Source organism: Zootermopsis nevadensis, unplaced genomic scaffold (assembly GCF_977971745.1).
Source record: "Zootermopsis nevadensis isolate Lab colony 2312 unplaced genomic scaffold, Znev_1.0 Znev_ptg000012l, whole genome shotgun sequence".
NCBI classification, from domain to species: Eukaryota; Metazoa; Arthropoda; class Insecta; order Blattodea; family Termopsidae; genus Zootermopsis; species Zootermopsis nevadensis.
The window spans coordinates 3,205,079-3,221,934 of record NW_028259144.1 but is presented as its reverse complement, the minus strand read 5'-3'; the positions used below and the strand labels follow the sequence as shown (position 1 = coordinate 3,221,934).

The following is a 16,856-nucleotide window of genomic DNA, read 5'->3' as shown; positions in this document are numbered from 1 at the left end:
GTATTTAGTTCTCATGTGTTTTTATAATTCATAACATAGATGAGTAGATGAGGACACGAAAGATTAACAGGCCTATAACACGGACAGAAAATTTTTGAAGTTCATCTCAGTAATTATGTGCAACAGTCAAACACGTGTTACACTTGAATCAAATATTTACATTTCAGTCGCTGCTCTTGAACAGAAGGAAGGCTTTAGCACAGACAGTAAGATTTCCAGTTCAGAATAACAATTTCTTTGTTATAAAATAAACAGGTTTTCACACAAACTCCGTATCGCCAGACATTCTATGTTGGTAAGTATAATAGAAAGTTTAACAAAGAGAAATATGAGACTGGAGTAAACTGCCGAAGCGTATGAAGAAAATTGAGGAGTTTTGTACGTAAATATCCATCAAGACAAATTTCATATTTACCGATAATTATATCAAAGACAGTTCACACGTATAAACTGCACAGAAAATATCAATAAACTTATTAATTAAAGCTAAAACTTCTGAATAATTTATATTCGATCCCAGTCAGTAATTATTTAAATATACAGAAAAACGTATTCACTCGAAGACTGTCCCATTTTGGTATTTTGTAACTCCGTATCTTGAACACGAATATGGCGGTCACGCGAACTTTCGACGGGGACCAACATAAGCGCTATTCCGTTTATGGTCTCCACATTTTGTAATGAATAAATTTTTTGAAAGTGTGCAGATTTTTTAACGGAAATCAAACATAGAAACAACATGGCAGTGGCGGCAAATATTTGTTTGTTTCCTGTTGCGGTTGTCAGATGAATCTTTGTAACTACGCAAGTTTCCTCTGCATGACGACACGTTGCAAACAGTTATTCTGATAACGCTATTTACATTAATCCTTTCCATGCTACGAACGAGATACATCGCTTTTGAAAGCAGTCCTTATTTTTCTGTACTCTTATGTATTTTATAAATAAATGTGTCTTGAGACTTTAAGATAAACATATTTATTTTGTACAGTCTATACACAAACGTTTGAAGTTTATTGGTGTTGTAAAAAATTATATAATATTAAAACATTTTATTGTGTAAAATATTATATTAGCGCTCTTAATCGTAAATACGATTTTACATTATATTTTTTAGCGCTTTTTATTAAAACGACATGTTTCGACGGGTAATATCGTCGTCTTCAGGTTTTTATAAATTTAAAATATTTTAAAAACTATTAGATATTTAATGCAATATATTATAATGATCCGTAGTTCTGTTTGTAGCTTTCCATTTTCATGGTAAGTTGCTTATTGTAGTCAGACGTTATATTTATCAAGAGGTGTTGTGTAGAGTAACGTGCGTCTGACGGCTGGTGAAGAGAACCAATAAACTTCAAACGTTTGTGTATAGACTGTACAAAATAAATATATTTAATCAAACACAAACATGACGCATATAAGATGCAAATTTAAGATAAACGTTTGAAAATTGCTGTAAGCTTAATATATAGACTTCTCATAAAATATGAAGCAAAATATTGTCTTCCTAATAAAAAAAATGTTGGTATTTAGTCACGACTTTAGAAGGCTGACTCTTCAGAATTGTAAAATGCATGGAATTTTCAGCGAGTGACATCAGTTCTTATTTATTTGTAGGGAAGCAATGATCATGCTCCAGATACTGACACTGGCGTCGCTTGGGATGCTGCAAGTAGCCGGTCTATTAAGAGACGACGGCGTCCTTTCTGTGAAACAGCGTCACATGGTGGTATGCGTGGGAACCATAGCAAAAGGACATTTCTCGCCGGGACAATCAACACTTGTCTCATTTCCCAACGCAGGACAAGGAATATCTCGGAGAACTCTGGCACAATACAGGACGAACACCGAGATGCACATGTTGTGTCACACGCTTCAGAACATGCATGAACAAATGTTGTGGCTAATAGGAACAAGCTCGCTTTACGTGTCACTGAATACAGGATATGAAACTTATTGGAAAATTGACCACTACATAATTTTTACGTGGTCCGGAGAAGAACAGGACAGTGTGACGGACGCTGTGATCGACCAGGTACAGAAGTTGAAGGACAGTAGTTGGTGGAATAACAAAGCAGAATTTCTTGTAGTTGTGACTGAATATCACACAAAAAACGATAGCCAACTGGCTTTAGAAATCCTGAGGATACTTTGGACATCTTACAGGATACTGAATGTTATTGTTTTGATTCCACAGACCATTAACCTGCAACCTATGATGGATACACACGATGGGAACATTAAAACATCTACATTTGACTTACACACGTGGTTTCCGTATCAGTCTGAAATTGAATGTGCTGATGTTCGAAATACTATAGTTATCGATAGATGGATTCTTGAAGGTGAAGGACGATTTTTGAAAGAAGTTCCCCTATTTCCTGCAAAAATTCACAAAAATTTCCATGGCTGCCCATTGAAAATATCTGCAATCGATGTACAGCCACTTGTCGTGAAAGACAATTATATAGATGAAGACAATAAAATGAGACCGGTTTATTCTGGCCTGGAGGTAGAATGCTGCAGATCCATAACAACGGCGTTGAACATGACACCTGTGTTTGTGCCTGTCACTACGGCTGGATTACAAGCCCGCGTGGATCTTATCAGCGATTTGGAGGACGGAAGTACAGACGTGGCATTCGGTGCGTTTCCCTTGCACGAATTAATCTATTCGTTAGTAGATTCTACTATATCATACATAGATGATTACATGAGTTGGTACGTACCTTGCGGAAAACCAGTTCCTAGAATGGAGAAAATTACAAAAATGTTTACGGTTTCAGTCTGGTTAATGATCGGACTTGTATTCGTATTGTCTGTTGTTATGACGTGGCTGATTGCGAAACGCGCGCAGAATTGTGCCGTCAATGAGTCTTCTGGTTACGCGACGGTAAGTGACAGCGTTCAAAACCTGTGGGCCGTTACTCTGGGGTTGGCGGTCCGAGAGTTGCCCCGCACTGGTAAGCTAAGGTCATATTTTTGTTTGTTCGTCTGGTACTGTTTCTCAGTGAGTATTGTGTTTCAGACGTATTTCACAAGTGTCCTTGTTAATCCTGGCGTAAAAGAACGCATCACAACTCTTGAAGAACTCTACAGCTCTGATCTTGTTTACCATTACATCGAGGAAAATGATGACTATTTAAAGTACTCACTTCAGTCTTATTATTCTGAAATAAAATTGCGAAGAACTGAGTGTGGGGAGACAGAATATTGTCTTTACGATTTGCTCCGTTCACAGACTTTCGCAGTGATCGAACACAGTTTTCACATTGAATACGTCACATCAATTATTAAAAATCCTGAATTGTGCAGTCTGGACGTAGCTATTTACAGGCTGAGTTTTGCAATGCACCTGGCAGAGGGAAGTCACCTCGTGGACACATTCAATGACATAATTTATAAAATAATACAAGCAGGCTTAATCGTCAAATGGTGGAATGACCTTAAGACGAAATACCAATTATCGGCCTATGATCATTACAGCATGTCTCCTAATTATGCGGATTTTAATGATGACGACAAAGACTACTTCGTGTTTTCATTATCACACTTACAAGTAGCTTTCTATGTGATTGGCGTGGGAGGTATTATTGGATTTCTTGCTCTCATGGGAGAGATCTTACATGACAAATTCTTCAAGAAACCTTGAGTTGTTGTTCATGCACACAAAATTCGGCATGGGCGAAAGTCTTTTCAGACTGTCATTACGTAATTAAATCAGTTCATTAACTGTCTGTGGCCGATAACGGTTGGAACTTGCCTGAAAAACAATTCCTTTCTTTTAAGCTATCTTACGTACACACGGTTCGTACTGTCGTTTCAAAGTTTGAAGGTTAAAATACAAAATTTGTGTACTTTCATTTAGTTAAGAAGAAACTTTGTCATGTTATGACTGTGGGGTGGGGGTGAACATGCTCCTCCAAAATTTTAATACCTACCATGTTCACACAGCGTTACAATCCAGAAGAACAACGTCGAAGTTTATACTTCTAAAGTACATCATAAATAAAAATGACAGAGATGTGAAAGAAATAATTACGTAAGAATGAAAAAACACAACCAGACATAAGAAAGTAAAAAGAAAGAAAAAGTTAACAATGATGAAAAGAAGACGAGAAAGAGAGTCAAAAGAGACAAAGTGAAAGCAACAGACAGAAACAATAAGAACAAGAAGGAAGAAAACAAAACAACTTCGAATACGATATTAAAAATACAATAAAATCTGGAAGAAAACATCATTTGAAATCTGATAAACATCTGACTAAAAGTTGCATTTAAGAAATTATATTTAAGTTTATATAATGTTATACACCTGAAGATAGTTCTTTTAGAACTGAAACATGTCGTGTAAAAAAGTGATGATCTAATGTAAATCGAACATTTCGATAGAGAACATCATTTAATATATTTTAAATATTTAAATGTTAATTATAGTAATATTTTAATATTTAATAGGAATTTTATTGTGATTAGACTGACAAGATTTAAACAAATATATATTTATCACAATATGACGCAACTTTATCATCTCAAGAAGAAAGAAGTCAAGGCGTACGATGAAACTGTGCCATGCAAAAATGTAGAGTAAAAACAACACGAGATTACAGAACACTCAAGGAGAGAAATAAAAATGAGGAAAATGAAAGAGAGAAACTCGTGCAGGTAATGCTTTTGGAATGTCTATCCCAAATCTGAGTTCAGATTTTCCTTATTCTTCGACTGGTTTCCAGCACACGAGCCACATGAAACTAAAACATTTTGAATTCAAGGTCACTTGAAGATAATTCCAACCGGGAGCATAATTTGTAATAGGCTTATTTGGTATGAAGGTCATATCTTAGTGCTGTGTTTTTGAATAGTGCAGTTTGTCAACTGTGTAAGTATACGCGACTGTGCTTCGTGATAAACTAAGGTGAAACATTTGTAAGCTGCAAGACCAATGGTCAGCGCTTCTTGAAAGAAAGTCCTTCCGTGTGACTTAAAAACAAACAATTACAAATGTCAGTTTGGAGCTACACCCATCAGTTACAGTTATGAACACGCGTTTCAGTCCACGGGACAAGTCGATGTTGTTCTTTTGAGTTGTAACGCGTCTGAACTTGTAGGCAAATACCACCATTTCGAAGTATTTCTATCCCTTCGTATTTTTGAATAAATTAACAGTATTTTAAGTCACCTGCTTCGAGGGACTGTTTAATAACTCGAAAAATCACCAAAGATAGTCGATCTCAAAGCTCGGTTTCTCCCTATTACGAGTCATGTGCTAACCACCGGACGCAACGCTCCATAAATCAGTAAACGCCCCCGTTCTAAATATGGCGGCGTAAGAGGATATTTTCATCATTGAATCACGTATTCTGATATTTTATTCCCCAATACGTGACTACTGCCTCAATGCTGACGCACTCATAAACCTTGACTCTGGAATATATCCTTCTTGCACGTATGTATAATTGTGTAGCCTATGAAAGACCGGTGCTTCCCCGTACTGATCTATCTAACCGTTGCCTGGCTTGACAATGATCATTCCCGTCACAGAGTTCTTGTTCCCCATTGGTTAAATTCATTCTGTAACACCACCAGGATTGCACCTTCACCTGAAGGAAATCCAACAGAAAATATGAGACAGAAGGAGGGAAATTACTTGAAGCCCACATCCTCTGTTGCGTTATTGCGTAAATTATGAAACAAAGCCGTGAATATTTATAACGACGGCAAGCTAATAATAGGTTATCCTTATGTCTGCACTCTTGGTGAGATAGTGGTTCATGCATCAGCAGCCAAACGATAATGATTTCCTTGTAAATTACAATACTGTACTACGATGTTTCAAGGAAATGTTCACAGAAACATACAAAGTTGATAGGAAGTGTGTTACTTTGAAGAAACATTTGAAGTTAGTGAATCGATATTGGACGTATATAAGTTATACGAAGTGCGTAATCTGTTCGTTTTACTTAAATTGTTGAAGGGAAAGACTTTTGAATTTGGTGATTAGTGTCTACGAATTTTATGTGGAAAAATAATAGTGTTTTATTCCACTCAAATCATGAATTGACAAATTTCAAACCGGTGACATATGAATCATGTTGTAAACAAATACAAATAAGATAATTTTGAATATTTTAAAAATATATATATATATATGTTTTATTATTTATAAAATATTCATACACCAACAACTGTTCATATATCTTGAGAGAATATAATTTAATTATATCTACTGAACAGATCGTATTGCAAATTTCGTGTGGGACTTCTGAAACTCGCGTTTCACATCTTTACAAAATCAGATTTCTAAATTCGAGGTGACTACAATGGTGTTTTTGTCATCTGATGATTGACTTACACACTGTATTCAAGTGTTACATTAGATAAGTCCACAAGATATCTTCGGAACCATTTCATCTCCCCAGGTGGTTAGAGACGTCGTTTGATAAGAATCAGGTAACCAATCACTCCGATGTTAAACGATAAAAGAGAAAAATGACTGTCACTGCGCATGCTCAAACTATGTTAATCGAAAACCTTGTGTCATGTCACTTAGCAAGCTTTATATTTCAACAAGAAAAATACTGCTGACATAAGGCTGTTCTCTGTTACACTCCACCTAGCGCTGAAAACAGTACAGTTTTTTGACAGCCTACCAAGTTATCAGTTCTAATTTTAATTTGATATTATTAATTGTAATCTTCCAACAAGGCCGCAATGGGATATAATATTTCGGATGGTGATATACCACACCACCATGAAGATGAACTCGGAGATGATGAAGGTATAGTGGTAGCAAAAATCGTTGCCATGATTGTCTTAAGCGTGGCAACATTCATGTTAGGTCTGCTTCCAACGAAATTGGCCGTATGGTTCAGATGGAACAGGGTAACGAATGACAGTAGGTCTAAACCAGTCTTATCGCTCTTGCTTTGTTTTGGGGGAGGTGCTTTGTTATGCACAACTTTTCTCCACATGTTACCGGAGCTGAGTGAAGTCCTGACGGAACTTCAGGAGGAAGGACAAATTGCAGTAACGAGTTTTCACCTCGCAGAACTAATAATGTGTTGTGGCTTTTTCACGATGTACCTAGTAGAAGAGTTAGTTCATCTTTACTTACACTGGCGCGAAGACTCTAAAGGAATTTCAAAAGTAGACGACGTTATCCACAGGACTTTCAGTATCAGAAAATGTTCTGGAAATAAAGAAGGAGTTAAAAATGATTTAGAAGACAGTAGAGGAGGATCTGAGGATACTTCATCGTTAAAGACGCTGACAATATCAACATTACAAGAGACTGGAAAGAAAGATAAAGATTTTGAAATTGTTACATCGGAGCCCAAAACGATTACAACACATCACAACAAAGATGATCCTATCGTTACTTCAGCTCGAGGTCTTCTTGTTGTCTTAGCATTGTCTGTGCACGAACTTTTTGAAGGCTTGGCAGTGGGATTACAGACAACCACAAGCTACGTGTGGTACATGTTGGGTGCTGTTTCAGCTCACAAACTAGTCATTGCATTCTGTGTGGGTATCGAACTAGTGAGCTCCAGGACAAAATTCATTCTCACTCTGGCATACATATCAACATTTGCACTTGTTTCGCCTATCGGCATTGGGATTGGTATAGGGCTGAGCGGAAGTACTGAAGATGGACATCACAGTATTTTAAATGCGATTCTTCAGGGGATGGCTTCAGGAACACTGCTGTACGTGGTTTTCTTCGAGATACTTCAGAGAGAGCGGGACAACAAGGTGTCTGGCCTCAAACAGTTGTTAGCCATCGTAGTTGGGTTTTGCATCATGTTCGGATTGCTCATAGCAGGTAAGTTTCACAGCAAACTGTTCGTTAATACAGGGTGTTCACGAAAGGATTGTTATATATTCACATAAACAATCATACCACAAAAGTAAAAACACAGTCAGTTACATGATCGTTAGTTGTAAAGCAGGTGTAGTGTTCAATATGCTCACCACTGACCTTGACATTATTACAGAAATAAAATTAAAATTGGAAGATAACAAGTCCTTTCGTGAAGACCCTGTACATTCAACTAAAAACCGAAGTTTATCTAAACATTTTAAAATTTGTCCTTTCTATTTAAGAGATATTTGATTGGTTCTTGAGATTGGTGAGACGTATGTGACCCACCATCACCGTACAAGACCATTAGTAAGTTTTTGAAACAAATTACACCATTGAAATATACGAAGAGAAGGTTTAACCCTTCAAATTCAAAAATTGACAGTTGTTATTGCTTCTTATCAGAATCAAACTTGGTTTCTCACATAAGGGACAAGATTAAACTGAGGGTGCTAAATAACAGGGTGGTGAGGTGAATATTTGGATCTAAGGGGGATGAAGTGACAGGACTCTGGAAAAATTTGCACAGTGAGGAGCTCCATACTTTGTGCTGTTATACCTTATATTGTTAGGATAATCAAGTCAATGGGAAATTGTGGCGGAACAGGTGGTATGCATTTAAACGATTAGAAAATTTAATTAGGAAGCCTCAAGGGAAAAGCCCACTCGGTAGGTGATAGGATATTATTAAAACGGGTCTTTGAAAAACAGGGTATGAGAACAATTTCCGTCAGGATAATAGACATTGTGGCAGAGAGCAGAAGTGAGGATCTGTCGAATACGAAGCAGGAATACCAGAGTCTACACGGCGACCTTCGACATGGGACTGTTCAGTGACATTTAAAAGGTTGATTGCATTGAATTTTCCAGCATTTACTGCCATGGAAACACAACAACCCGAGTCAGATTACAATTTTAGAACAATTCTTGTGAATGTTTAAAATCTGTCTACAGGCACCGAAACACGTACGGAATGTTGTGTATCCGCTACAGAACCGAACAAAGCAAAATACTGCACCGAAGCGTGTCCATTCTTTTCACTTTGTGAAAATTATTTACACACGACTCGATCCAAATTGTTAATAGGTCGCTGCAATCAAAATCTGCTGAATTATGCAAGCGTAAAACTTCCGTCCAATGTGGCATTCCATATGAAACGATGGCTGCCTTTTGCAATCGCTTTTCGAATTCCATAACATTTTTTTAAAAAACAAGACTGGGAAGATATTGTTTGCGGACGAGCTAATTAGAAAAATATTTGTACCTGAGAGGTGAAAAGTAAAGGAGACTGCGGAAATTTGGTTTATAATTTGTATTCTTCATCAAAAATTACTGTGGTCACCAAATCATATAATATGAGCAGGTTGGAAACGTAGCGAGCATGAAGGAGATAAGAAATTCATAAACAATTGTCGTTTGGAAACGTGAAGAAAAAGACAACTTTAGAGACAGAGAGATGTAGGATTTTATTAAGACAAAAATAAGAGAAACAGGGTACGATGATGTGTGAATGAATTAGGTTCAGAATAGGGTTCAGTAAACACAGTAATGAACCTTTTGTTTCCGTAAAAGGTGGGGAAAAAATAACATCTGATTTTCAAAAATAAAAAGTTACTATTGCCTCAAGAATCGAAGGGCGAACATTTTGAAAACCTGACAGTTTTATTCGACTGATTTTTAATTTTGAACAGAAATAATTTTCATAGCGTACAATACCTGTATTTCAACTGTTGGATAACTGATTCGGTTACGTACATACCTTCCAAGAAGTCGACTGATTGGCAAAGTTAGGCTCAAACAGCGTAAGGTTAATGTAAAAACAATCTCGCCAGCTCGATAACTTAATTCTGGGTATCCCCAACCCAACAAAATACGGTTTTTCCGGGGAAAATCCGTGTTATTTCCCTACTTTCCATTTCCAGCGTCACGCTGAGAGGCAAGGACATGATAACTTCACAGTATACGTCTGCCTACAAACCACAAGTGAGAGAAACAGGATTATTACGACGCCGTCGTCAAACCGAGTGAGAAATGAGTTTACCTGAATTTCATTATTATTCGCCACATATAAAAGAGTTTCAAACAAAACTTGTAGATCTTAACGTTTTCTGCACTTAATGCCTTGTACCAACAAAGTGCTTATCGATAGGCAGTTTTAAATTTATTAAGTCAAATTTTACGTCGGGTTATACTGGAACTTCATTGAACGAAATAAAATCCCTTCCATAATATTTTAGTGTCAATCCCCCAAAACTAAATTTCATCAAAATCCTCTCAGTATTTTTTTAAAACGAAACTTGCAGACACAAAAAATCCATATGAGACCTTCATTTTATGATCTTAAAAAGTAAGAAGAATGTGGGCTAAGTGTGGAAACTTAAAACAGATTTCTAAGCCTTTTTTTCTAACGAGACTACACAAAAAGCACGGAGTTAAGACAGACGGATAGTCTAACTGCAATGTTATAATACAATGTTCTTCATAACATGAAATACTATATTTACCGTATGCTCCAGCAACTGTAACGTCTTATATCATGTAAATGATAAATCGATATGTCACGCATGGCTAGCCGTGCTCCAGAACTCTTTGTGCAATTTTCCACTTTCTACCTTCCAACGATCTACTTACGTCAGAAACCAAAATAAATGACAAAAATTAATCCAGCTCATAATAATTATAATGTAATAAGACGTTTTAGAAGAACAGTCAGCGGTTTAAATTTCGGGCGCTGTATTTTCGAGACGAGGGTACTAGGTCTGATTATAAGATCAGTTTAGACTGGCTAGGAAATGGTCTATGAAGGTTCCACAAACTCATAGCAGCAATTCAGTGTGTAGAAAATTTGCCAGCCTCCAAGAAATGGTTTGTGTTTTATTTAATAACCAATTTCAGGTTGCTATAACAAAGTGACATGCGACACTGGCATGTCATTAACATGTTTTTTTTTCCATTCAGGTCTACTTAAAATTATTTCAAATGAGACGTAAGATCTTTTCCTAGTGCGGGCTATAGTGAAATCTAGGGCAGGACTGGCGTTAAAAAATTTGATTTATTACGTGGAAATGAAATACAGCCGTAATGATGTTTCTTCCAGTAATCAACAAATCCACGACAGTGAGATATCAGGTTCTCACGGCGGCGAGAATGAAGACGACTGTCTTATGAATAGTGTCGTGTAGTCTCGTACAAGTTGAGCGACGTTTCAGAGGTGCTTGCTACCTCCATCAATATGGCGATGATGATGGAGACAGTAAACACGTCTGTAACGTCGTAAATTTCTACAAGACTAAAAGATGAAATATATCAGAAAACCGTCATCTTCAAATTCGTGATAAGAAAGAAGGGGTATCCCAGTGGTGTTTGGATACTGGGTTTGAGTCTCGACCGAAGCAATGATATCCGAAAGTAGATTATCTTCAGATGTTCAACGCGAATGGAATGAAAAACTTAAGCAGGCCACACAAATTTTTATCCCGTCATTTAAAATGATCCGTCCATCTCATTCGACTTTATTTAATATCTGCAGTTGGTGTATCGTCATCAAATTAGGTACTATAAAAGATTACGATATGGATGTTTTCTCATAAAGAAGTAATACATATATAATCTTTATTCCAAGTAGTCCTTTATTTCACAGCTGCTCTGTGTCCGCTCATTTATCAACTGGGGACGGACAAACAGACATAGTACGACCCCATCATGACATTAACAACGGAGACAAGAGTACATGCAAATGCCTTATTTTACTGTTGCTCTCAGAATACAGCATTACGTTTGTAACAAGTTCTGTGCTATATGCAGTTGGTAGTTATGTAAGAGATACTGTAATTATCATAATCGATCACTTAGCAACCGTCACTTAGTTACTTGCAACTGATTGGCCTCCTGTATGTGGGTGAGAGTGGATCGGATGCTACTGGCTCAAGATTCTGATACTTTTTTTTGCACTGTAGTTATCATAACGAGTACTCATTGTCTGGCCTTTTTTAACTTATTCTCTTTATCTTGTGGGTTAAAGGCTTAAGATCGACGCGTCTGTTTATTGTTCGTAATAAAAGTTGATCCTGCAGACGGAAGGATTATTGTGAAACTTGTGATGTTTGATGCCACCTAAGTCCACTGCGAACTCTGTATCTCCTTTTTACCCATTATTAATAATACCAACAAAAATATATTTGAACTTCTGAGGTGAAAGCGTCGCTAATATCACTTAATATCACGTCGTGAAAATATGTGTAAAAACCGAGGGAAAATGCAAACTTGGGTGACCTAGGCCAAGATGGTGTGATAGCACTTTAAAGCCCAATGGTAACTGTACGTACCACCTGATTTTAACAATCATTGTCGCTGCATTTTCCAATTATGTGTTCTGTATGATTCTCAGTGTAAACAGGGATTATGTCGCCAAACAGCATTAGACAGCTAATTTTTTAAATGGTAAACTGTTGTGTTTTCTTCGCGGTACGGACTGAATTATTAAATATTATTTAGACGAGCTTCTATTTCAAGTGATGATGCCGAAGTGCACGCGTACGGATTCTTTGAGAAAGGAAGCCTCTCACTGAAACCTTCCTTCCGACGTTCAGCGCCGGCGTCCCGGCGTAAGACAGGCCTGGAGTTTCATCCAGCCTCAAACCTTTATTGACCTCGTTCATCAGCCGACGTGCCTGCTTTCTATTACGAACACCGCTGCGCTGTAGCACCTGTGGTCGCAATTTTACACAAACCCAACTTTTACGGATCTTTAAGTAGTCATAGCAAAACACGATTAAGTAAAGTATTTTTATTTTTTTATACCCTTGAATCAGAGTCTTTCAGAAAAGTTTAGTTGCTCACCCAATCAAGAATTATCTTGCCTTTTATAGGAACCAAAAATTCATTACCGTGTTCACAACAGTCCGACTCTGGCACCTACCACTAGCCAGATTAATCCAGCAAACACTGCATATCCTATTACGCATCATTAACACGCATGCTACACGTCTTGTTCATCTCGTACATCTTGATTTGATCACCCAAATAATATTTAGTGAACAGCACAAACTATGGAGCTCTTCAGTGTGTATTTTTCTCAAGTACATTGTGCTTCCCGCCTGCTAGGTTCTTCTGTTCACAAATTGTTCACAAACATTTTCAGTCCGCGCCATATCGTTCTTTCAGCTCCATTCCCTCATTAAATCGTAATCCATCATGAACCTGCCATACAGTAAACATATTCCATGACAATCCCGACAAGTAACTGTAAATATTTCTTTTTTTATGGAGGTTTTTATTACTCCCTCCGAGTCCCCTGAAATCATACAACATCGCTTCACAGAATTCCTAAGACAAGCGTTTTATATGGATCAGGGGCCAGTTTGCGGTACAACACAACAAATTCTACAAAACGATAAGGATTGTTTGTGATAGTCTATAAACAGACAAAATATCATTGCTGTAGGGCGACGTTAGAACTCATTTAACTACATGTTCATAATGCAGCATAATTTTTTTTTCGTTGGTTCTAAACCATTGATATTTTCATAATTTTACATGTCACAGAACCTGACTCTCATGTTAACATTTTCAGATCCATAATATTTTTATACACGCCATTCCACCAGTTTCATTTTATTTCGCTTGAATTTCAAAACAGTCGGACACACACGTGTCTGATTGATGCAGGATTTTTCAAATATCGGACCTTATCTGACACGTGAACCACAGTCAGTTCTGCCATGACAGAAAGGAAGGCAGGAAGGAAACTTCTAATTTCTTTCTTGCATTTTTTAAATGCGAAAGTTGGCGGACAAAATCCGACGAAGGACCTGAAGGTGTTAACACGGAAACAGATTCTATACAAACAATCACTTACTTGACTTGGTCCCATGCTTCACGCAGACACAAAAGCTCCGTGTCTCCTTGTGATGCCAATAAAATGGCATAATGTCCCGATGTATACAAATCAGAGCTGAATGACCTCAAAATATTAAGCACAAGTCTCTCTTTGCTAGGTGACTAATAATTTTCATGCTAGTTTCACTTCAGTTTACGTATTTTCATGTCTTTTGCTGTATGTAGTTAAAGAGAAAATTACACGCATCTGAGCAAGTATAAAAATTATATACTGTCAAATCATTCAGTGGTTTTGAACATCACGGTCTTTTAAATTACGCTGATTTAGCTCTCTGTTTAGAAACGATATCATTGTTTAAAAAATTGAAGGTGAGTGGCCTGCTTCAAGCTCTGGCCGCATTATTCCCCGCAGTTAGAGACTGGTTGTGCTCAAAACTAATTAAATATGGCGAAGTAAATAAAGGATTCTGCCCATACAGAAAAATTAACACATGCACCTCAGGCCATAGCCGGTCAAACAGTTCACTGAAAGCGCCGTATCGTCTCATACGGCATGTAGCTATTATTTAGTGAAAAAGGTTTGTGTTAGTATATAATTTAACAGAGCATAGAAAAATTATAGGCGCATAGAACTGAGATCCTGCCACATAAGATATATCATCAGTAGGTTAAACGCAGTTCCAAGACACACAATTTATTAATGTATCACTTGTTTCTCGCAAGTTATTAATTTCAAGTCGTCAGTTTGAAGCAAGTATAAAAAAATAGGAGAGGGAATTATGAAAAAATAAGTAAAAATAAATTTGCCCTTGGTGGCTCTTCACGACTTCAGAAAACGTACCCCACGCGGGGTCTGCTGTGAAATGGGCCAATAACATAATATTCAGATAACCGTGCTCCTGACCATCGTTTGAGAATGACATTTGTACACAAACTGGATATTAATCACATGACACGTAATAATAATATGGATACCAAGGAATTAACAAAAATGGCGATACGACCCTTTTGCATCAAGCATTTTACCGCAGAGTAGAACGCGTCGTCGGCGACTTTAATAGAAAGGAGAGTGAATGTGGATGCAGAGTTTCTGTTCTCGAAGGCACGAGTAATTCTGAAAGCCAACATTCACCGTGTTAGTCTATTGTATTAATAACAAAGCCCCATGGAAGAAATCAGCAATTTTCAATCTGGCAAATAAACAGCTTGTGCATAAAAAGTTGTCTGTAAGGCTACAGTAACGAGCCTGAGTGGTTTTATTTCTAAAGTCGAGAGCTTTCGAATTTGACCACTTTGTGTCAAACAGTGACAGAATTTATTGCAGCATTCCTTTCGCAAATCGTACTGAAAGCACAACACTTACAAAACTCCTCCGTAGAGTAAATTACATGCGAAAATACGAGTATCCTCACGGCGAAAGAAGCCACATTCCTCCTGTCAAATACACCGACACAACACTAAACCGAGCGCCTGACTTCATACTCCCGCCAGATCCTATCACAGCCTCGTTTACATTTCTTTCTAAAACCTCGAATTACAAGAGACTTTGAAAGGGGAGGACGTGGTCCGAATTGTTTCTGAAATGACGTCATGAAGTAGGAAAACCATAAACCAAATGCGGGACATTCTTGGAAATTACGTTGTCAGAAACTGATTGCAACATCAGAATAGAAAACTTAGAACAGTTACGGAATATGCATGAATGTGCAAGAATACAAACATGTAAAGTTATTATCGAACGTCGAGCTATTGCAAGTAGTCTGCACGCTTGATTCGTATTCGGGAGGTCTCGGGTTCAAATCCTGGCCCGAGGACTGGCAATCCTGATAGAGGTTTTTAGTGCTTTACCTCAGTCCCCCCAGGAAAATCCTGGAACTGTACCATAAATTCGGCCACAATTTTTCTTGCCTAGATGTGGATGTAAGGAAACTAGGGCGTGAATTGAAATAATCTGACCCACGGTGGCGGGCTCTTGTGGGCACGGTAATTAACTTTTGGTTTTCGTAGAAGACGAGGAAACTCCTGATTATTTCTGATTAAGTATTCTACTCCATGGAGTTAATCAGTTATTGAACTAATTAGATCTTTATTTTCAGCTGGCCATAACCATGAACATGATCATGATCATGAATCCGAACACACGGAGAATATGGAGGCAATCATAAGAAATATTACGTATCACCAGGAACATCACCATCACCACCATTAGCAAGACACGCGACATGGATCTACACAGATGAAACTGCCGTCTGGGGGGTCCCGTTGAGAAAGTTTATTGCGTAACAAAACAACGCAATACGTAAGGACACGTTCCTATTGTAACAATAAATGTGAGTGCGTTTCTGTTACAAAAATAACTAAAATAAGGATGCAGAATATATCTAAATTTTACTGTTAATATTCCGAAGGAAGAAACTAATGACTTAGCCTATCTCATATTAAATTTAAAAAAACACATTCTACTTGTTACAGCCATTGGTAATATTCTGTACAACATGGTAAAAACATGCCAACAAGGTTTTACAAAGAGACGTTATGTGTGTGCAGTACATATTTTTGATGAAGGACTGTATCTATAACATATGAAAATCACGTCGGAGTGTAACATAAGATCCGCACTGCTTCCAAATTTAGACAAAAGAAATTGGTTCTGGAAGAATATCGCACAGTTTAAAATGACATGAATCCCAAATGGTTATCTCAGATTAGCAGGAATACTTTACTTGTACTAATGTGTTTCAACACCAACTTTATTTTCTAGACTCCTTGTGTGAGATTACAAAATAAACTATAGTCCGTAAGTGTATTTAATACTTTGTACAGAAATCTTTCATTCAGTGTTTAATAGCGCTTTGTGACTTTGTATTTGTTTACAACAAACAAATAAGTAAAAGTGAAATACAGTCTTATTTATATTTGGATAAATTTCCTCAATTCTTTATAACAGTTTTCCTCGGACTTTTAAATAGTTGTACGGATAATAAAGTGAATGTTTATCTTTTTCCATTCGTGTATATCTTCCTGTCAGCATCATTCTTTCCCCTGTCTTTTTTATTCTTGTATTTTCGTAAGACCTGTTATTCTGTTTCAGCTCTGTATCAGTCGCATTTCTGATATAGTTCATAAGAACGTAAAGTATCAGGGTCATAATTGC

The 16,856-nt window shown here is 37.3% G+C and overlaps 1 protein-coding gene across 1 annotated transcript; it reads left to right on the top strand.

Moving 5' to 3' along the window:
- The first annotated feature begins 6,222 nt into the window (after window positions 1–6,222).
- On the top strand, window positions 6,223–16,627 carry LOC110841547 (zinc transporter ZIP1). The gene is made up of 2 exons (XM_022087206.2): window positions 6,223–7,825; window positions 15,799–16,627. The coding sequence occupies exons 1-2, from the start codon at window positions 6,715–6,717 to the stop codon at window positions 15,909–15,911; spliced, it is 1,224 nt and encodes a 407-aa protein (XP_021942898.1). The 5' UTR covers window positions 6,223–6,714; the 3' UTR covers window positions 15,912–16,627.
- Window positions 16,628–16,856: the final 229 nt, after the last annotated feature.

What these genes read in the sequence shown, in the direction of transcription:
- LOC110841547 (XM_022087206.2), top strand. Translation starts at nt 6,715, where the DNA reads ATGGGATATAATATTTCGGATGGTGATATACCACACCACCATGAAGAT. An exon ending in GTTCGGATTGCTCATAGCAG is followed by an intron (nt 7,826 to 15,798) that starts GTAAGTTTCACA and finishes CTTTATTTTCAG; the next exon opens with CTGGCCATAACCATGAACAT.